The sequence below is a fragment of the Carassius carassius genome, chromosome 23 (assembly GCF_963082965.1).
Source record: "Carassius carassius chromosome 23, fCarCar2.1, whole genome shotgun sequence".
Classification (NCBI taxonomy): Eukaryota; Metazoa; Chordata; class Actinopteri; order Cypriniformes; family Cyprinidae; genus Carassius; species Carassius carassius.
In genome coordinates, this window is record NC_081777.1 from 9641132 (window position 1) to 9664905 (window position 23774).

The 23774-nt window shown below is 39.7% G+C and overlaps 1 protein-coding gene and 1 long non-coding RNA gene across 3 annotated transcripts in view; one reads left to right on the forward strand and one right to left on the reverse strand.

Moving 5' to 3' along the window:
* The window catches only part of LOC132101326 (uncharacterized), a 963607-nt gene that overhangs the window by 358006 nt on the left and 581827 nt on the right, over positions 1–23774 (reverse strand). The window lies entirely within an intron of this gene.
* Positions 1–23774, forward strand: part of kiaa1549lb (KIAA1549-like b) — a 119899-nt gene that overhangs the window by 60798 nt on the left and 35327 nt on the right. For both annotated transcript variants that reach the window (XM_059506195.1, XM_059506196.1), the window contains exons 6-13: positions 90–223; positions 413–581; positions 3561–3620; positions 7997–8148; positions 8690–8861; positions 10633–10796; positions 11048–11083; positions 21250–21440. In XM_059506195.1, the coding sequence (XP_059362178.1) occupies positions 90–223; positions 413–581; positions 3561–3620; positions 7997–8148; positions 8690–8861; positions 10633–10796; positions 11048–11083; positions 21250–21440 (1078 nt within the window). The remainder of the gene's footprint in view (positions 1–89; positions 224–412; positions 582–3560; positions 3621–7996; positions 8149–8689; positions 8862–10632; positions 10797–11047; positions 11084–21249; positions 21441–23774) is intronic.

The window sequence follows — 23774 nt, forward strand, 5'->3', positions numbered from 1 at the left end:
CGGGGTGCCCCCTTAGCCGTGGGCCCCTATAATCATCACCACCTTTCACCCCACTAGCGACGGCCCTGTCCTTGTGTATGTGTGTGTAGTTCTGAGGTTTGTAGGGCCAGAAGATGACCTCAAGTCTTGCAGATTTACTCAGATGATGGAGCAGAGACTGGAGAATGCTTTTGCTGAAGCAGAGGCCATAGTGATGAACTCACACAGCGGTCTCACTGTACAGGTGGGACACTTTTGCATTACCTTTATTATACCTTTATTTATTTTGCATGTCAAATGAGGAGGTTTTTGCCGTTCTGTTTTGCTCTTTTTTAGGGGGAAATGTTGACATCCATTTTGTTGATTTTTGTAAAAGGTCAGTATATAACAAATATAAATATAACAAATTTTGTTTCTTGCTCTTTTCTCACAGATCTTGAGCACAACACAGTCGGTGGGTTCTCCTGCTGTATCTCTGATATATGTGGTGCATAATGGCAGTGTCACTCTCAATGGCACAACTGCCAGTAACCTTCTCAGCCAACTGACTGCTGAGCTTGTTGGTTACTTCCTGTTTTACCCTCCACTGATCACAGCTGAGCGTAAGTTCTTCCTGGCATTCCTCAGTTATACAAATAGGATGTATCATATGCAAATGTTACACTTTTTATTTCCTTTTATATTCCTTTTGGGAATGATGTTGGTACAGGATGCAGAATTGACATATAATCAGTAATAAAGATTAAAATTATACAATTCAGCTGAGTATAACTCAGTATGGTTATTTTTTTCTCATATTTTTTGTAAATCTGAAAGAAAACACACACACACAAACAGCATTAATGCTAAATATGTTTTTCAGACATGATCATCTCATCATAAAAACATACAGTAGATGATTCTCTACCAGAGAGTGGTTTCTGTTTGGTTTGTAGTGTTCACAGAAGGTGGAAACAGGTTCATGCATACGTGGGCCAGGGCACAGCATGCACATCAAAAGCAATTACAGGGAATACTAATTAACAGTAGGGAATCCCGGATACACTTGTGTGTGTGTCTGTGTGGAAAGAACATGGTTCCACATGCAACTGGAATGTGATGGTGAGAATATCACACACCTCACTGTCACAGTTTTGCTCATACTGACTGTGAGGTTATTTGGTTTCTCCTCGCAGTCCATTCTTACCTGCTTTGTCTTTGCTTTGTTTAAGTTTCTGCATTTATATTTAATTATTTAGCAAATGCTTTTTATCCAAAGTGAGGACAATAATAGCAATCAAACCAACAAAAGAGTAACAATATGTGACACTGGCTGTGAAAACCCAGCTAAAGTTGTTTTATTTCATTTTATTTTACTTTATTTTTTCCTGATTTACTGTTTTCTTCATAAAATAAGAACTTTCTGTGAAAATGTACCCTTATGTCTTTAATATTGACTGAGTAAGGTCATGTCAAAGATTGAAATAAATGGTTGAAAATCAAACTTTGATGCTTGTAATCTCATAACTACATTTTGAGACTTTAGTCTGGATTTCACAGAGAGGGTCACACATGTAAGTGCTGTGACAAATCCCGTTTAAACTAATGCAGTACACATAGCCCAACAGAGGTTTTATTTTTTTATTTATAGATAATAACTAAAAGTAGATAGAATAGAACAGAGAGAGCTAGTGTTAGTGGGTAAAGGATTTTTTTTTTACTTTATTTACTGGACTAGGGCTGGGTTTTGGAAAACATGTTATGATTATACACTACATAGCACACTGTGGCACATGTAACAACTGAATACATTGTAATGCATCTCAATATCAAGAAAAATGTGTAAAAGTTGTACCGTTAGGAATACAACCCTTTGTCCTTTGGGACAACTTAAGAGATATATATTAGTCTTTTTAGGGTCGGCCCTACTGTCGTAGTGACAAGCTGACAATTTCATCATGAATTTTGTTGCCTTAACTCTGAATGTGTCCGTATGTATGTTTCATTTGTTGAAGAATGTACTTTCAGACTTTTAAAAAAGTGCATTCTTGAAAGTATGCGTGTAATAATTTAATTCTGTACATACAGTACATCCAGCCCAACAACAGCAATCACAATGCTCATGCACATTTTAAGTACTGCTTTTTAGTTGTAGGAAAGTGGGCATATTCAGAATTTACATGCAGCCAAATAATCAATTTGTAATAGAATTGATGCCTTGAAAAGATTACAAATGGATTGATGGACTGAAAAGCCTTCATGTAAAGACCTTAAACAATCCGACTGAGCTGAGACTGAGAAATTTCATTCCGATCGGATTGAAGGGGGTGGTTTATTCCTTTTCTAATACGATTGAGAGTACATGTAAACACTCGATTGGATGGAACCACAAAACTGAAAGTACTGTACTGGTTCTTCCTTTTGAATAACATGTTGTATAAATGCATGTCCTGTCAATATAAAACTCTCCTTTCAATCGGCAACTGTGATGTGGAGCAGGACAACCTCCCACCAGTCTTTGTTTTGGATTTGTGCAGTGTGCGCATGTAAAAATAAATAAATCAATCAATTCCGATTTGAAGCTTGTGACATATAAATTTGCACATCAACCCGATCACTTTATTTAGGGTTCATGTGAACACTTCATTCAGACTCATCAATCGGAATGAATTCAGTCCAATTGAACCAAAAATTGTGCATGTAAATGTAGCCATTGAGTCACAATACCCAACAGATTCATCTGACAATGCTTATTCATACAGAACACTGTAACACTATGTGTTGCTCTGAGACATGCAACAGTTGATCCTACTTTGCCTTTTTTGGGTATTATTTTTGTTGAAAGAGCAACAACAACAACAACAACAAAAGACAAATTAACTAGTAATATTATGTCTAAAATTATATTATCTTATTTATCGAACTGATGCATACAAGCAATATGACACTTGCGATGGTGCTGTTGTTCAGAATAACAGCACAGTTGTGATTTCCTGCTGCTGAATAACTGCTGTTATATGATACATTTTTTAATTTTACAGATGTTAATACATTTAAAAATTTAAAAAACAGCTGACAGTTTTTTTTTTGGGGGGGGGGGGGGGGGGGGGGTGGGGGGGTTGCATTTTCATCATTAGTTTTTTTTATTTTATTGTTTTGGTCATAGCTTCAGAAAAATAGATTAAAATTACTAATAATGACATGACAAAACATAAAAAATTATGTTATAAATATAAAATTATATTATGTTATATGATGAAATACTGGTCAAAACACTTAAGTTGCTCCTCAGATTAGACCTTAGTGGAGTAAAATAATTCAACAGCTGTTGGAATTTTACAGGCTGCTTAGTAATTCTGCCTTGAAGAGAGGATGTCAGCCAGAGCCTTTAATCACACTGCCACTATGCAATTGAGTAAAGGTTTCAATTGGGAAATGCGGCTAGACTCTCTGTACTGTCTGCTGGAGAGTAGATGTGCTCAGCTAAGCCTCTGGACCCAGGATCAAAGCAGAGTCTTTTGAAACAAGTTTTCTTATCTATTCTCCCTCTCTACAACAGTTTCTCTTGCTTTCTCTTCCCTCTCACTATCTTTCCTCTGCAGCTATGGAATACCATAACCTTAACACATCTGTAGCAACCAGGCCATTTTGGATAATCACAGGTAATCGTCTCACTGATGTTGTTCATTACTAGCTATATGAATGAAAGAGCTTGATTTAGAGGGAATTTTTTTTTTCTCTTTGCTCTTTCGACATTTCTGACACCCGCGCACCTCTTCGGTTCTAGATGACTGATATTTCCATAGTTCCTCCATTATGAAAGATGATTTTCACTCCCCTCCCTGTTTTATGGAGTTTAAAATCAGAATTGGTTTAGTGGATTTTACTTCATGTCTGTTTACTTTAAGATCACCTATAGTATATTCTAATACTATGCTACACAAATTTTTTGTCATGCATGGCAAATACTTAAGCAATTTACTCCAGTAGATTTGTATTATAACATGCTGCTGTTCTAAATAATCTATCTATAAGATTAGATAATTTAACTTTCTTTCTGTTCTCTATAAACACATCAAACACATCAATCTTATGAACTGCCTCAGTATAATTGAACCAATTATACCAGTGGTTCCCAACCCTGGTCTTGGAGGCATCCAAACACTGACCTTTTTGCATGTCTCCTTAATCAAACACACCTGATTCAGGTCATCTCTTTAGTAGAGACTTCAAGACCTGAAACTGGTCAGATAAAGGAGACATGTAGTGTTGGGTTGCCTCTAGGACCAGGGTTGGGAACCACTAAATTATATTGTCTAATTGTTCATTTGAGTTCATTAATTTTGAGTCTAATTATTCACATGAGATTTGAGTTTTTTTTTGGACTTACTTTGATACTGACAAAGTTCAACACCAGTAACTAGTAAATAGTGTGTGCAAGACTGCGGACAGGTTCAGTAGCAACTCTGGTCCTCGTAGTCGACTGTCCTGCAGAGTTTAACGATGTAGTTCTCCCGAAATTAAAATTCTGTCATTAATTACTCATCCCCATGTTGTTCCAAACCTGTAAAACCTCAAATTAACAGTGGTGTCAAAAGTATTGACATTCATAACTCAAGTAGAAGTATAGATACTAGGGTTTAAAAAGACTTTTGTAGAAGTTGAAGGATCAACTCAGCTTTTTACTCAAGTAAAAGTGTAAAAGTACTGGTTTAAAAAACTACTTAAAGTATAAAAGTAAAAGTAATGTAAGGCAAAAAAATGCCATTAAGAACAAAAGCTTAGGCCGCGCCACAGGGGCATATTGTGCACTACCCCACCTCCTCAAAAAAACATTTTCTAAAGGCCATTTGGGATTGCACTAGGCTACCTGTTTCAGCCGCATATATGCCCATTGAAAATGAACGCACTTTAGTATAATGCAAATACATTAAAGAGCTAGAGATATGATGACTAGTTGCCTATAAGTATTGTTATGGTGCAAAAAGTCAAACTTCAGAGGCATGTCATCAGTAACCTTTGATGGAATGTAAATGTACATCCAAGCTTAGCTGCAGGAATCTGCGAGGGCAATGGACAAGAACATTGGTGCAGGCTTAGTAACAATTACTCTTGTATGGTTGTCTATTTACAATAAACATTGTAGTGCTGTCAAAATGAATGATTAAATCAAGTGAATAATCAAAAAGTAAAAATGAAAAATAACTCATAATCCTGATACCTTTTTGATTGACAGCTTCCTGTATTTGCTACATACGTCTGCTATGTCCAGTGGGGTGGGGTTGGGGGGGGTTACGAGTTACAAAGTTGGTAAAGCCTAGTTATCACAACATTTTCAATCGTGTTGTCACTTGCAAACGCTAATTTATTCAAACGTCTCGCTAACCAACTACCTACAGTAGCTTAATTTGTGGAGGATGAAGAGAAAGCACCCATTTGGTAAATGAGCCAGTAGTGAGAAATAATAACTTTTAAGTAGGGTCCAGTGCCATTTTGATAATTTTAAAACGGTACTGGTGCCTAAACGGTGCCTGAACCGATACTTAAAAAAAGAGCCACAAAAAAACTATGGAAAACATTAAAGAACATTACAAATATTTAAAATAAATCCATAGCTTTCACCTTGGATGCTCTCATTTCCCAAATTGTGCTTCCCTTACTCTAAGGCTAATAAATGTATTTCACAATCTGGGTCATTATTTAATACAAAACCACACGTAATGTTACTACTGTATCTCTGTCACTCACTCTGATATTTAGTTAAAATGAGTGCTGTCTGTCACTGTCTTAAATCAGTTCTGTGAATGACTTTATGGTCATTCTTTATAAAGTAGCAACAATGTCGTTTGTAAAGTACAGTACTGTGCAAAAGTCTTAGGCACATTAGTATTTTCACCCCAAAAAAGGGTTTTAAGCCAGTTATTTATATTTTGCTGTAGGGTGTCAGTAGGAAATATCAGTTTGCCATTAATTTTAATAATAATCTAGTGCGGTTTTGAATGCACCAGCAGTCTGTCAACGGCAAAATGAATGTTTGGAAATGTAAACTGATATTTTAATATTGACACACTACAGCAACATACATAAATAACTGTCCGAACACCATTCTTTTAAGTGAAAATATTAACCTGCCTAAGACTTTTGCAGAGTAGCTAGTGTATGTATAAAGTACGTATGAATAAATGAAGTATATTTAAATAAGTATAATTAAAGTATGTATTTGTTCATATGTGTTAAGGGATAGATTTTCGCTGGAGGAAACACCTGTGGTGTGACAAGCAAAAACTTTACAGTAGATGAGAAACCGACTGCTCCCTCGTGACCTTTTGTAAACTGTATTTATGACAAAGAACTGCACAGATGCGGATATTCTAACAATCTGTCGATAAACACATACCTTGTGTCCTCTGTTTGTGTTTGAGTGCGCATGCGCTGCTCCGCCGCGGTCTGCAGATTGAAGAGCGCGCTGAAAGACAGAGAGGAGACCGGTCTGACGCCGGTTTCATATGAAATTTAAGAGGACTGACTCTGAGGCGATCGCAAATTTGTGTACAGTTTATGGAGCTAAATGCTACAGCCCCGCTAAAAAAGCCTAGCGACGCCCGTGCTTCTTGTGTACATTTCGGAGAACCAGGACAAATTTCAATCGATCGCTCAGGCATTTAAAAGGCAACGAAATCTGCTTCCTCTTATTCGGTTCGGTGCTTACCGGTTCCATACCCAATCCTACTTTTAAGAAATATATTTTTTGATAAACGAACCCAAAACTGGCTATGTCCTGGCTGGAGTGTGATGTGATTTGTGTCATGTGCAGGTGCAATCGCGTACAAACCAATAGGGTGTCAGAATGGTATGTGTTTATACTTCTCATCCAACCACAATCAAAATTCAATTTTTTTGATGATGACAAGCTGGAATGAAAACAAGCCGAAATGAAATAGCAGTAACGAAGCTATTTTTTAAATGTAAGGAGTAGAAAGTACAGATACTTGCGTGAAAATGTAAGGAGTAGAAGTAAAAAGTCGGCTGAAAAATAATTACTCAAGTAAAGTATAGATACCCCAAATTTCTACTTAAGTAATGTAACGAAGTATTTGTACTTCGTTACTTGACACCTCTGCTAATTAAGATACTTTTGACGGAATCTGAGAGCTCTCTGACACTCCATAAACTGCAATGATATAATGCATCGAAATATAGCAAGGTCATCTGTAAAATAGTCCATGTGACATCAGGGGTTCAACCGTAATTATACACTATAAGACACTATACAAGAACTATACAAGAATAAATTTTGTGTGCAAATAAAACAATAATAACATCATTTATTCAGCATTCATAACTTCTCCCTGAGTTACCGTTTTCAGCCATTTTGGAGAGTACCCCAGAACGTAATCAACATAATCAGCATTGTTTACGTTCAGAATGCGCATGCTTTCACTGACCGTAAAAAGTGTTGTTTACGTTCAGTAGACAGCATGCATGCTGAACGTAAACAACACTTATTGTTTTATTTGTGCACAAAAAGTATTCTCGTAGCTTTGTAAAATTAAGGTTGAACCCCTGATGAACTATTTTACAGATGTCCTTGCTACATTTTTGTGCATTGTTAATATCCTTGTTGTCTATGGAAAGTCAGAGATAATATCTCAAAAATATCTTCATTCATGTTCTGAAGATGAACAAAGGTTTTACTGGTTTGGAATGACATGAGGGTGAGTAATTAATTACAGAATTTAATTTTGGGTGAACTATCCCTTTAACTCCAACCCTGCACAAATTCGCCATAATGTTAATTCCTGTTAGATTTTTGTGTTACAAAGATAATTTTGTGTTGTGTTTTGTAAAAAGTGTTGTTTGGAATTAAAAACTGAGTCGAAGGCCAAGAATTAGTGTATGATTTTGCAGATTTGGTGTGTGGTTTTGGTGTTTGAGTGTCTGCTTTAAAACATTTTGTGACAAGTAATGATTTTGTGTGTAAACGGTTAAAAAACCAAAACAAAACAAAAATCTGTAACATCTCTTCACATCTCTGCAGTGATTCAGGATGTGGAAAACTCCTCTCTAGAAGGACAGTATCACAGTTTTGCTAGTCTGATGGAGGAGCGGTTGGCTGAGCTCTTCATGGCGGCTCACCAGCAAGGTGTTCGCTTCAAGCGGGCAACAACAGTGGGCAGTTACACCGTCCAGGTACGACCTAAAAGAATTGAAAGTGCTAACTTAGCAAAGTAAATGTAAAAAAATAGGATTAATTTTAGAAAACACATTCACATGTGATAAGAAATGACTCATAGCCTAATTGGACCCAATTTTAGTAATTTCTTTATTAATTAGGTTATATGAGTCTGTTTTCCAGAATTAATGTAACATTTGTATTGTATTGTATTGAATCATATTGTATTGTATGCAACTTTGTAACAGTAGGTGGGGTGTAAAATGTAAATAATTTCTCCTTGAATTTCTGCACAAATCCAATTGTAATCCAGCAACAAATGCTTTATATTTTCACACAGAAACTAACTATACTCTACAACTACTTCTGCTACCTCAGAAGGGGTTTGTGCATGATAGTGATTTCACCCCTGTTGCTCATTTCTAATTAATCTTATAGTGTCACCACACCACAGTCTCCCTCCTGTAGGCTATTTGATGGAAAAGATTCAACTTTTAAGGTTTACCAAATGAAAATATGCCTACAGGAAGTGATCATGATGTATATCATTGCATTCAGATGGTTAGTATCAGGCGTGTACATGGTCCAAAAAACCCAGCTGAGATGACCTACTACGTCCAGCAAAATGGGATCCCACTGCTTGGCACATCTGCAGCCAAGCTTCTGAACACAGTAGACTCCCAAACCATGGCACTCACACTGGGATACTTTGTCCAACTGCAGGCTGAAGGTCAAAATTACTTTCTCTTTCTTCTCTACATATTAGAATTTATAAATATTGTGTATTTATCTACTGTACTTAATTTAAATTAATCATTTAATACAATGCTCAATTGTGTACATACCTGTATTTTTTCCCTTTGTACTTATATTTAGAAATACTAATAAAATCTGAAATTATATCTGTAATAATTTCTGTAGTTACATCACTAAATTACACTGTCTTCCGTACCCTTACATCTTAACCAACCCTTAAGCCTAACCAAACCACCAAACCTGTCGATAACCTTAACTGTACCATCACTTAATAGCACTTCAACAAGTAATTTGCAATCCAACAAAAATAGGAAGCAGTTATTTACTTATTTATTTCACATACTGAGAGTACAATAAAGTAGATGTAGTTAAAGATCCCTGTTATAAATTGGGACCAAAAGATTCACTTACAAATATATATAGGTAGAGTTAGGTTAAGTGTTAAGATTAAGGCTTAATAGTCAGTAGAATGTCTGTTGGGGGTTCATATGACATTTCTAAAAATACAGTTATTTGGTGTAATGCAATGTGTTTAAGTGTTTTAGGGTTCGGTTCATATCTGCATTTGTGATCTGAGAAATGACAAACAACAAGCGCTACTTTACACTGCTCAAAACTCCCGTTTGAATAGTCAGTGGCAAATTCTTTAAATATGAAATCATACTTACAGGCTGTGAGCCAGACTATCCTTGCAAAGTTGGAATTGTCCCACTTTATAGAAACAGCCTTTTTGCCACAGCTGGCATTGGTGCAACGTTACTTATTGTCATCAGAATGTTCAAAAGGGACAATCAAAAAAAAAATTAACCAAATCTTCACACCTCTTGATTATGTAAACATTGTCATATTCTGCATACTCAAATAATTCTGAATCAACAAATAATGGTTTTATTGGGACGATTAGATAAAAAACAAGTAAACAACTTGGTTGTCATCGCTTTGTCAAGACAAAATCAATTCTAAAATGGCGTGAAGTGAACACATGATCTGGGTATGAGCATTTAGCTTGGTGAATTAAAGATAAATCTCCTTGTCTGTGACCATCATGACACGTCTTGGTCAGAATGTAACGATCCAAATGATGATCTGAAAATAGGTGGACATAAGACAACTACATTTTCAATTCACAAAGAAAATGTAATCTGAAATCTAAAATGAATGCTGATTAAATGTCAAATTGCTTGATAAGACTTGATAAATATACTTGCTTTTATTAAACAATTACATTGTTAATGTAAAAAATTATAAAAATAAAAATAATAATAATAATTGTAATATTTATTTAATCTGGATTACAAAACGTCATTAACTAAATTATTGGGTAACATTTTGTTTTGATGGTCCCTTTTGATCATTCTGTTGACTGTAAGTAACTTTGCACCTACATGTCAACTAACTCTCATTATTGACGTATTAACAGACTGTCTGCTTAATATCTTTATTGTGATGGTGTCCCAACAGACATTCTACTGACTATACATAACTTTACAAGTACTTTACAATTTATTCTAACCCTACAAGTCTATTAATACTCTACTAACACTCTAATGAGATTTAATAGATATAGGTACGATGTTACTTATAGTAAACAGAATGGGTTAAAGGGACCATCACAATGAAACTAATTATTGTTGTACAAACAAAATATTTTTTTGTTTTTGTCAAAATATTTAAGCAACACAATTTGCATTATAGTTTAATATGTAAAAGATTTATTGCGACTAACAGTGTTTCTCACCATTCAGCCGTAGTGAAGAATCCACCCAACAACCTGTGGATCATAGCTGCAGTGCTAGCACCCATCGGCGTGGTGACCCTCATCATCATCATCATCACCACGGTGCTGTGTCACAAAAACAAGAGCGATTTCAAAACTGATCCCATTGGAAACTTCAACCCTCGAGTAAAGGTATGGCAGTGACTGGATACACATCCTGCTTGACCATTTCCCATAAGGCACCGCTTTGCTCTTTAACTCTCTCATTATAACTCATTATGCTATTTTGTACACTCAGCATATTTTACAGTGGCTTCATCAACAGTTTTCCTCAAACTCTTACATGCTTTGCTTGCTTTGCCTCTGGGAATACATCCCGAGAGAGTGTATGAGAGAGAGATAGAAATGATTGATGACTCTTCATGCTGTTTTCTCTCATTTAGACTGCTTACTGGAGAGACGTGGGTTATTACCCTCAGGTAGTTATTCAGCTCTTCAATCATATCACCTGCTGCTTTGGACTCTTGATGTGCACACAGTTTTAATGATGATGTGTAGAGTAGACAGGTCTCAGGGACAATGTACTAATGATCGTGCACAATTAAAGGGTTAGTTCACCCAAAACAGTCAAATTCTTTCGTCATTAACTCACCTGTGTGTCATTCCAATCATGTAAGACTATGTTTATTTTGTTGAACATAAAATGATATGTTGAGTGAAGTGTGCTGGCTGCTTTTTCCATACAATGAAAGTAAATGGAGACAGGAATGTAAAAAAAAGAGAGCAGTTCATGCTTTCATTGAATGGCAAAGAGCGGCCTTGACTTTCTACAAAACATTTAGAAATTTGTACAGAATTTGAATGACATGATATGGTATGATATTTACTGAACTGAACAAAATTTTGTGTGAACTATTCCTATGAACATTATGTCAATAGTATGTTTTATTTCTAGATTAGAACCTGATTTTATGTGTGTGTGTGTGTGTGTGTGTGTGTGTGTGTGTGTGTGTGTGTGTGTGTATTCCTTTGCGTGCTTGTATGCCTAAACAAGCTGAATATTTTAGAAATAAGGTCAGAAATTCTCTTATGATTTAGTTGGAAGTAGGCTAGTGGGACTGTGGAAGGGACAAAAACCTCTTTGTTATAAAATGCATTTAATAAATCAATTGTGTAAAACCATAAAACATCTATCCACCTCTCTAAAAGAAATGCAGACAGCAGCACTTATTTAAAAATGTCAGATGTGTCTTATTTATTAGGTATAATGATCTGACCTGCATTTTCCCCATATACACCCTCTGGCCTAGTTTATCATTTGCTATGACTGACAAACTGCTGCCTGAATTTTGCTTGGCCATTATGGAATGCCTCCTCGCCTTCAGTTATACAGTAACTGAGGATTTGTTATTTGCAAAACATGTGCAGTGTATTATAATTATTATTAGAATATATCTACAGGGCTGCATAGCCATTCTTTACATTAGTTTTCCAAAAAGCATTGCCAGGCCAGTTGTTTCAGGATGGCTTACAGTTATGGGTTCAAACCCACTGACAGCAGAAGTTTTTGGAGACTTTTTGAACCAATACCTCATCAGGTTTTTATTATTATTATTATTTTTTAAACATATCTTTATTGATTTTTTCAGTGGATTATCCTAATGGTAATGTTTCTGTTATTATAAAATGTAGTTTTTTGAATCAGCTCCAATTAGTTGTAAAATTAAGAGATGGGATTGCTTCGAATTTGTGACATTTAAGTGTATTCAAATATATAGACCTTTATATTTTTCTGTATTTAGATTCTCGGCACACAACTTTAGTAGGGGCAAAATAGTTCTGAGAACAAAATAAGCTTCAATGACAATAACCGAAAACGTCTCAGGTTACGAATGTAACCATGGTTCCCTGAGAGGGAACGAGACACTGCGTCCTCTGAGGGGACACTATGGGGAACACCTCGTCGTGACCCGTGTCTGAAGCATACTTTGAAAAACGCCAACGTGTTGGCTGGCGACCGCCTCTGACGTCACTACCAGCGCGACTATAAATACGCGCCCGTAGGACCCGTCACTATCTTCTTCGTGAAGCTTGTGTCCAAAGCATGGCAGGGAGCTAGAGGACGCAGTGTCTCGTTCCCTCTCAGGGAACCATGGTTACATTCGTAACCTGAGACGTTCCCTTTCAAGGGAACTTCGAACTGCGTCCTTTGAGGGGACACTATGGGGAACAGTATACCCACGCCACCATGCTGAGGGGAGTGCAGACCAGAATCATGGCAAACACTAAGTACCAACTCTACCGCTTTTCTCTTCACCGGGAGTCGCCCCTGGGACGGTCTGACGGCTGCCTTATGACATTATCCCTTACGGCCAAAGGCCTAAGCTACATACCCAACTTATCCTGTAGGGCCCTGGCCCGGGGTAGAGCTAAAGGCTTGGAATCACAGAGATTCCTTTAAAGGGATACGGCTAAGAGCCTGGCACTTTCCTCTACCAAGTCTTTGCCTGTCACACAGGGGCTACTGCTAGCTTTCGCAAAACCTGCCGAAAGGGCTGTCCCCACAGCACTCTACTAGCGGCGCCCTGTTCTAGATAGGTATCCGAGGATACCTAGGTGGAGTGGTGCCCAAGATGAACGGGGCTTAAACCAACTCAAGAAAGGGCACGAAGAAGCAGCGCGAAGCCCTTACCATCTAGGGATTTTAGAAAGAACGCAGAGACTAGCGTGCGAACTTACCACAATGTGTATTTCAGAAAGTGCGCAAAGACTCCCGTGCACACTTACCATAACATGGATTTACAAATACTGTTCTAAGGAGGGGTTCTCGTGGGAACTCTGTCAGAGCAGCTCAATTGGAGGCCTCAGCCCCTGCCTCAGCAGGATGCCTGCTCTCACAGAGCGTCTCAAACAGTATGTGGTACTGGAGCGCTCTGAAGAACCGGGAATCAGTCTCCCAAGAGAGGAAGACTCCGAGCTCCGAGCAGCATGCTCATAGGTGACCCTTTCAGAAAAGGGGAGCGCTGCTGAACTACCCGAGAATTGCCCACACAGCCTCCCCAAGTTGAGGGGGCTTGGGGTGTACAATAAGTACACACCGGTTGGATGAAGCCCAAGGAACACCGGGGCGAATCATCCCAAGAAAGGGAACGAAGCGGAGCGCGTAACCCTTATCATACAGGATTTTAGAAAGTGCGCAGAGTCTTGTGTGCACACTTACCACTTTACGTGGATTTCAGAAAGTGCGCAGGGACTTGCGTGCACACTTACCACTTTACGTGGATTTCAGACAGTGTGTAAAGCGTTAACGTCACACTGACCACCATGTGGATTTAAGAAAGTACACAGGCAAGCGTGTGTACTGAAAGGTTACCTGACAACCACAGTATGTGGGAGCTCACATTCAGAGAGGCCTGTGAAGCCTGCTACCTGATAACCACAATATGTGGGAGTTCACCTACAGAGAGGCCTAGAGAGGCCTACTATCTGTTACCAGATAACCACCTCAGTGGAAACTGAAAGCAATATGGAACTCGACTCCAGGGAGGCCTGGTGAGGCCTACTACCTGACAACCACAAATCGCGGGAGCTCGTTTTTTAGGAAGCGCACAGTATGTTGGAGCTAAATCTCCAGGGAGGCCTGGTGAGGCCTACTACCTGGCAACCACAGTATGTGGGAGCTCGTCTTCAGAGAGACCTGATGAAGCCTACTATCTGAAAACCACAATGTGCTATTTAGTGGAACGCACAATATGTGGGAGCTAAATCTCCAGGGAGGCCTGGTGAGGCCTACTACCTGGCAACCACAGTATGTGGGAGCTCGTCTTCAGAGAGACCTGGTGAAGCCTACTATCTGAAAAAGCCACAACATGCTATTCCGTGGAAATGCATAGTATGTGGGAGCTAAATCTCCAGGGAGGTCTGGTGAGGCCTACTACCTGGCGACCACCGAACGTGGGAGCTCACCTTCAGAGAGACCTGGTGAAGCCTACTATCTGAAAACCACAATATGCTATATAGAGGAGATGCACAGTATGTGGGAGCTAAATCTCCAGGGAGGCCTGGTGAGGCCTACTACCTGGCGACCATCGAACGTGGGAGCTCACCTTCAGAGAGACCTGGTGAAGCCTACTATCTGAAAACCACAATATGCTATAGAGAGGAGACGCACAGTATGTGGGAGCTAAATCTCCAGGGAGGCCTGGTGAGGCCTACTACCTGGCAACCACAGTAAGTGGGAGCTCATCTTCAGAGAGACCTAATGAAGCCTACTATCTGAAAAAACCACAATATGCTACCCCGTGGAAACGCATAGTATGTGGGAGCTAAATCTCCAGGTAGGCCTGGTGAGGCCTACTACCTGGCAACCACAGAACGTGGGAGCACACCTTCAGAGAGACCTGGTGAAGCCTACTATCTGAAAGGACCACAATATGCTATTTAGTGGAGACGCACAGTATGTGGGAGCCAAATCTCCAGGGAGGCCTGGTGAGGCCTACTACCTGGCAACCACCGTATGTGGGAGCTCACCATCAGGGAGGCCTGATGAAGCCTACCACCTGACAGGCTTACCATACAGGATTTTAGAAAGTGCGCAGAGTCTTGCGTGCACACTTACCACTTTACGTGGATTTCAGAAAGTGCGCAGAGTCTTGCGTGCACACTTACCACTTTACGTGGATTTCAGACAGTGCGCAAAGCGTTAACGTGCACACTGACCACTATGTGGCTTTGAGAAAGTACACAGGCAAGCGTGTGTACAGAGAGGTTCCCAAGCATCGCAGAGGCGCTGGATCGCATGGGAGCGGTGAGCTCCAACCCTCTTTTCTAGGCGAGGGGAGCATCACCTGAGGCAGTAAATACAGAGCTTCTTGCCATAACCACCACCTCCCCGGATGCGCCAAGCGGCCAGGCGGCCCCTCAGGGTGACCTGGCCGGACATCTATGGAATTCCCTGCAGTGCTGTGCCAATTCTTTGGCCACCTAGCTACTGTAAAGGAAACTCACAGAGATTGTTAGTAGACATATAACCACCAGCAGACCATCCACCTAACCTCGATCAGGTGGAAAGCTGGTGGCTACAGGGGAATTAGGCAGGGGAGGACAAAAACAGAGGTTAAAAACAGAGGTTAAAAACATCCGGAGCTACTAGGTCATCCTACCGCTCTGACCCGGGCGAGGACGCTGCCTCGTCCGAATCACGTCCCTCAGACCCTGCTTACCGCTCCGTGACCCGCGGTTCCTCTTGCCCCTGACCTTAGGCGGGCTCGGACCTGGACCTTCGTGGAATGAAGGATTTAAAGGCCGCTGAGCACGCCCTTGCCTCCCTGAACTTCTCGACCACCATCTCGGCGGAGGTACCAAAAAGCTCAGAAGGCGAGACCGGAGCATCGAGAAGAAACCCCCTTTCTTCCTTCCCGATGTCAGCCAGGTTCACCCACAGATGTCTCTTCGTCACCACCATGGCCGCCATAGACCTGCCCATGGCGGAGGCGGCCTGCTTGGTAGCTCGGAGAGAGAGGTCTGTGGTGCGGCGCAGCTCGGCTACCTGGTCAGGTGAAAGGCCCTCACCTGTATCCAGGTCCTTCAGCAGGTCAGCCTGGTAGGCCTGGAGCACCGCCATCGTGTGCAGTGAAGCCACAGCCTGACCAGCTGCCGCGTATGACCTGCCATTTAAGCGGGATGTATCTTGGAGGGGCTTAGATGGCAAAGCGGGAGATTTAAGAGAGGACGTTTGCCCCACAGAGAGATAGCAAGCCAGCGTCTCTTCTACAGGGGGCATCCTCTCATAGCCGTTCTCATGCAAGCCCTCGATATTAGCATAGCTCGTATGCTGAAACCGGTGGATGCGAGAGGAAAACGGCCTCTTCCATTCCTTTTCGACTTCTGCATGTAAGTCAGGCAAGAATGGAAGGCTCACCTGGGCTGGAGGGCTATGGTCATACAAGTACCGCTCAGCGAGGCGACCTCGTGGCGCCACCTTACTGGCCCGCTTCCATGGCAAATCTAATTTTGCCGTGGCGCGATCCATAACCTCTAACAGCTCCGCATACGCGGGACAGGAGGATTGAGAAGGCTCAGCCTCAGCTTCTTCACCACTCTCAGACATCTCCTGCTCTTCCTGGGTAGAACCCAGCAGAGCACTAACTTCAGTGTCAGAATGGGTTAATGATACCACATCTGCCTCCCGAAGTTCGCTCTCGTTCGCCGCCAGAGAGTGTGAAAGGGAAGGTCCCTCTCTACACTCCTCAGCGAGATCCATTTGTGATCCCCACGAGCTCATTCTCCTCCGTGCCTCGGCAACGGCGGGACCTGAGCCGCGGGATCCAGATGGCTGTCCCTCTTTCCTCGAAAAGAGAGACAAACGAGAGTGGAGCTTTCTCAGAGAGAAACGCTCGCAGTGCACGCAGACCGCCCCCTCAAGGACATCGCGCGCGTGCTCTTCGCCCAAACAAGAGACGCAAAGAGTGTGTGTGTCATCGGGTGTCAGATAACGCTGACACGGATGCACACACTGTCTAAACGCCTTGCTAGTGGAAGCCATGGCGAAAACTGTAATAGATCGCTCTTACCGTTTTGGTCGTTTTTCAAATGCACGCTTCAAACAAAACAGTCAACTGAAGACGAAGAAGAAAGTGACGGGTCCTACGGGCGCGTATTTATAGTCACGCTGGTAGTGACGTCAGAGGCTGTCGCCGGCCAACACGTTGGCGTTTTTCAAAGTATGCTTCAGACACGGGTCACGATGAGGTGTTCCCCATAGTGTCCCCTCAGAGGACGCAGTTCGAAGTTCCCTTGAAAGGGAACATCTAGTTAAGTGGCAAACAAGTAAATACTTACAACACATGTAGCTTCCCTGGTAAACTATCAACCCCAGAATGCTGTCCTGGCATTGCTCTCCAGAAACTGCTGAGACTCAATAAAACTGTGGCTGGATAATGTCACAAGAGACAACAGACAAAATGTCTGAGATACATTTTGCAGGACTGCTTTGCAACGGAACATAGTAGCATTGTTGCCATACTGTAAAATAACTAGTTTAGAAATAGTCTTGTATATTAAGGTGGTATTTATATATGCCATGACCACAAAAATGAAAGATTAGAGTCTAAATTAAGGATTAAAAGTGTTCTAATTTATTCATGTCAGTCATAATTTAAGGATTTAAATAGCTGATTATCTCATTCATGTGGCAGCATCAACTACTAATATAATCAAATTTTTATATTTAAATAAATTCATTAATATTCTCTACAGACTACGTAATTAATCAGAATTTAAGTAAAGTCTCATCTTTAAGGCCCTCCATTACTAAATATGTTTACCTTCATTAGATCTAAGGATTATATTAACATTTGAACTGTTGAACTTTCTTTGGTCCAATCCAATGCAGTCAAATTTTGCCAGTCATTTAAATGAGTTCTTTATTTGAATGAAATTAAATATGGTACCACACAAACCCCATTTTAGCGATGCATCTATTTCACTTGAAACCAATATGTTCATAGGATACTAACAAATTTTTATTTTAATAGAGCAGTCATGTTTTTGACAACACATATACTTTTTAAATACAGGTGCATCTCAATAAATTAGAATGATGTGGAAAAGTTCATTTATTTCAGTAATTCAACTCAAATTGTGAAGCTTGTGTATTAAATAAATTAAATGCACACAGACTGAAGTAGTTTAAGTCTTTGGTTCTTTTAAATGTGATGATTTTGGCTCACATTTAACAAAAACCCACCAATTCTCAACAAATTAGAATATGGTGACATGCCAATCAGCTAATAAACTTAAAACACCTGCAAAGGTTTCCTGAGTCTTCAAAATGGTCTCTCAGTTTGGCTCAATAGGGTACACAATCATGGGGAAGACTGCTGAACTGACAGTTGTCCAGAAGACAATCACTGACACCCTTCACAAGGAGGGTAAGCCACAAACATTCATTGTCAAAGAAGCTGGCTGTTCATAGAGTGCTGTATCCAAGCATGTTAACAGAAAGTTGAATGGAAGGAAAAGGTGTGGAAGAAAAAGATGCACAACCAAGCGAGAGAACCGCAGCTTTATGAGGATTGTCAAGCAAAATCGATTCAAGAATTTGAGTGAACTTTACAAGGAATGAACTGAGGCTGGGGTCAAGGCATACAGACGTGTCAGGGAATTTGGTTACAGTTGTCATATTCCTCTTGTTAAGCCACTCCTGAACCACAGACAAACGTCAGTGGCATCTTACCTGGGCTAAGGAGAAGATGAACGGGACTGCTGCCTCACCAGACCTGAGCCTGGTTCCCCAAAACGTTCTTATCGCTAAGTAGTTCTTAACCTATTCCTTAACCTCTCTCTTAACCTTATTGCACGATTCCCGACACAAAAATCTGGCAAACAATTTGGCTCTAAATGGCTAATCTATCTATAAATGGGTAAGCATGGTGGTGTCCAGTAAGCGACCAACTATGGCAGCCGAGCCGCTGAGCCGTTTAGTCCATGTCAATTTTTTTTTTGTCAAAACTTAAGCCCTTTTGACCTTTTTGCCTGACGTGGCTATATAAAAAAAAATACCTTCCAAGTCAACTCATTATGGAGCTGCTGGACCTTCTCAGACCTGCGCTTGCCAGGCTAACGCGGCGGAATTTTGCTTTAAGCCTGAAGTCCAGCTGCTTGCAGCGCTAAGGTTTTTTGCTACAGGGAGCTTCATCGAGGTTGTGGGAGAGGGCTACGGACTAAGCTAGGTGCCATTTTATACGTTGCTTCCCGACCATATTCTGTATCTTACTCTTGCTCTCTGTTCATAGGTTGCTTTTTATTGAAAACATTAACCAATGGGAATCAATACCGCATTAAACATAAGTAACTGCAGCTGGTTGACAATCAATTCTGATTGTAAAGTATCTTACCATAAATATAGTGTATTAAATCATTTTTAGAAGTCGTTAAACCCATGTCAAGAAGCAGCACAAGTGGCACAATGGTATAAGGAGGGTGGATGATTAGCGAGGGATACCCGGTTCGTCTAACCGTCACAACATGTTCTGTGAACATATTACTGACCATTTGATAATTTAATTTATATTCTATATTTTACTGATAACTTAAACTATGTTAAAATAAATGTTACTGTAATAATTTGAGGAATGTTTCATTTGCATAGAACGTATTGTCTTTCTTAACGCTGTAATGCACCTTTGCATGAAGTGGAAAATCGATTCCTGAGCAATCGATGCCAACTAATTCAGCACCTTCACTTGGGACAGCGCCCTTGTAACATCGAACATAAAGAGGCAGTGTGTTAAGAAGCTTCCTAAGGGACACTTCGGGGAACACAATTGGGAACATAAACAACTTTGGTAAGATATATCTTTCGAGTCTTCTTAGAGCGCTAAGAGTGAGCGTTATCGGGGAACCGGGCCCTGAACCTCATAGAGAATCTATGGGGTATTGTCAAGAGGAAAATGAGAAACAAGAGAACAAAAAATGCAGATTGGCTGAAGTCCACTGTCAAAGAAACCTGGGCTTCCACACCACCTCAGCAGTGCCACAAACTGATCACCTCCATGCCACGCCGAATTGAGGCAGTAATTAAACCAAAAGGAGCCCCTGCCAAGTATTGAGTACATGTACAGTTAATGAACATACTTTCTAGAAGGCCAACAATTCACTAAAAATGTTTTATTTGTCTTATGAATTTGTTGAGATAGTGAATTGGTGGGTTTTTGTTAAAGGTGAGCTAAAATCAACATAATTAAAATAAAGACTTAGGCCCAATCCAAATTCTACCCCTTAGCCCTTCCCCGTTCCTCGATTTGTCTCGATACTCTTTTGGTTGGAGGGGCAGGGGTAAGGGGAAGGGCCATTTTCTCAAATATTGCCTATTCGAGAGAGAAAGAGAGAGGGAGAGAGAAAGAGAAATGGAAGTTGCATGTATTTGCGTCTGTGCGTTTTATCTTTTTAGAGTGAGTTTACTTAACAGCGATTGTATCCTCTAGTCGCTGGAAAATATTATGTAGCGATTCAGTTTTTAAACTGTATTTAATAAAAGTCGTGGGGCAGCGTTGACAAGTTTATTTTCTCCTCAATGTGTGAGCTGCGCGATTTCCGATATGTGTGTGTGTGTCAGTAAGCAGCTCATTAATACAGAACGATAATTATGCACACCAGTACACCAGTACTGTATTTGTGTGAATTGTAAGAGCTAGACAACGTATGATGACGTGTGACAGCATAGTAGTGGTGTCCCAATCCTTAGGGGAATATTTTCCCCCTTACCCCTTGACACTCTGTTTCAAGGGACAAGGGGAAGGGGTAGGCGGAGGGGAAGGGGAAGGGGTATAAAATAGAATTGGGATTGGGCCTTAAACTACTTCAGTCTGTGTGCTTTGAATTTATTTAATACACAAGTTTCACAATTTGAGTTGAATTACTAAAATAAAGGAACTTTTTCATGAAATTCTAATTTATTGAGATGCAACTGTATATGCCTGAAATATATAGTCAAAACATTGTTTCAAAGGAATGCACAACCAGATCATTGTTTTGGAAGTTAAAAAAAAAAAATTAAATATTTTTGAGCGGTAAATTAGATTTTACCATTTTACAGTGCGGTGTATATAAAAATAACCTATGTGAATGTTTGCTCATTGCTTAGCCTGTTCAGGGCTTTGACTATGCCAAGCAGCACCTGGGTCAGCAGGGTGGTGATGAGGAGACCCTCCCGGTTACTCAAGAGAGTATGGTTCTGCCCCACCCCATTCGAGATGCTCCCCTGTCCCTAGATAAACCTGCACGCCAAGATGGATCCACTTCCAAGAAAAGCCTGAACAGTGAGATAAGGAAAAGGTATGTGTGAAGAAACCTGACACTTATGTCACTTGATGTCATTTGCGATTATTTGGCACAGGCCCACAAAACTACTTGTCATGGAAGACATAAGCTAGAGTAGACGTTATACAGTGTTCAAGAGAGAGTGAGATTACATTTAAATTTAGTTGTTTTGCAGACACTTTTATCCAAAGTGATTTTCAGTTGGGGAATACATAAAGTGATTCTTTAGAGTCAAGCAGACACAGGACGTGCTTCTAATACCAAGTTTCAGGCATTTGTTCTAATACGTAATGGGGATAATGGATAAAGTTAATTGTAACAGTATACAAACTTCATAATCTCGGGAAGGAGGAGGCGGAAACCGGCGGACTTTCAAAATGAAAGCTTTTAATAACAAAATAAACCCAAAACAGTGCGACAACCCTTCGCGGATGACTGCCGCGCACAAACAAAAACCAAACAAAAAACAAAGTCCAGGCCTGGTCCTCTCTTGTCCTTCACTGTCATCACTCCTCTTTTTTATCCTTCCGATCTCCTCTGTGGGACTCGAGACCAGTAAGTGGAACAGGTGTCGCTCATTTTCCAATCACTCCACTGGCCTCGCTCCGTTCTACCGGCTCTCTGCCCCACCCCACTCGTCACATTACTTGTTTAGTAATTGCTTTTTAAATAAAATCAGTGCTCAGGATGTCACTATGATCTTAACACTGTTAATGAGACCACTGGCCTCTTCAAAAAATTGTCTGATAGTTAAGGTTACTGAGTTTTAATGAATTGCATATGGTTGGATGAGCATACTGTAGCTTTCAGTTAGTTTCATGGAGGAGTGTGATATAAATGGATTCTGCTTCAGGCAAGTGTTCTCAGAGCAGAAACTGTTTGATTAATAAGTGGATATGTTCTTGAGTTAGACCATTTATCTCTGAAAAAGTTGAGATATAATTTCTGGAGAAATTGATTTTTTATTTTCATGCCTGTTTTTTGAGGTTCAGCTGAATTATATGTAAATCACTAACTACACTCTTGATCAAAAGTTTGGATAATATTCGGATGATATATAATAAGATCTTTTGAAAGAAGTCGCTGATGCTCACCAAGAGTCCATAGAACTGTTTAAAAGAACAGTACTGTTTTCAGTTTGATTATATATTAAATGTAACTTATTCATGTTATGCAAAGGTGAATTTTCAGCAGCCATTACTCCACGTGTCAGTGCCACTTGATCTTTCAGAAATAATTCTAATATGAAAATTTGATGTTTAGGAAATATTTGTTATTATTATCAACTATTATCAACATTAAGTTATTTCTGTTTAATAGATTTGTGTGAACCATTATACATTTATACTACCCTTCAATAGTTTGGGGTAATAATATATTTTCACAATATGATGTTTTTACAGTATTTTGATAAAATTATTTCAGTTTTGGTTTGTATAAGAGACTTCTTTCAAAAACATTAAAAAAATCGTAATTAGTGCCTGAGCACAGATGGTGCGTTTCGTGCTCTGTTTCTTCTTCTTGCATTTTTGAAGGCCTAAACATTCTGCAAAACTCATGAAACTTTGCACACGTGTCAGAACTGGTAAAAATTGACATCTGATATGGGTTTCAGAAGTGTGTGTGACAAAATGGCTCAATAGCGCCACCTGTAAAATTTCAACGGATTGCACCTCAAGCTACGGTTTACGTACAACTAAAAAAATTGGTACATGTGTAACACACCATTACCTACAAAAATGTCTCTTGGTACAAAATCCAAAACCCCCAAAAGTTTGTAATTTTCAATTTCCTGTATGATTTTTGTGCAGTTTTTGCCATTTCCAGGCCTTTTACTTTGACAAACTCCTCCTACAGTTTTAATTGGATCATCTTCAAATTTGGTGAGGGTTATCATATCATACTGTTTGTTAACATTGTTATGGACTCCTGGCAACATAAAAGCATCAGCAAGTGTTACATAGGCTGACAACATGCAAGAAACATGAGAAAAAAAAAACATGCTAGCAAAAATGAGCTAAGTGTTAAAGCATGCTATTAACCTCTTAAGACCTGAGAAAAAAATGTTTTAGGAAAATAAAAATATATATATATTTTCCATATCTTTACATAGGGCATTAAAAATAATGTAAAAAGTTCTTCAGTTAAGCTATGGCTTCAGTTAAGCTACAGTTAAGCACCGGGACTCAATTTATTTAAAAAAATAAAATAAAAAGTCATGAATTAACATGCATTTTTTTTTTTACCAAACTTTGTATATATAAAGATGATTCTCAACTATGTTTAAAAAAATGATTCAATATATACCATTTAAATTTCTTCAAAATGTGTGTAAAATGCCCATAAACA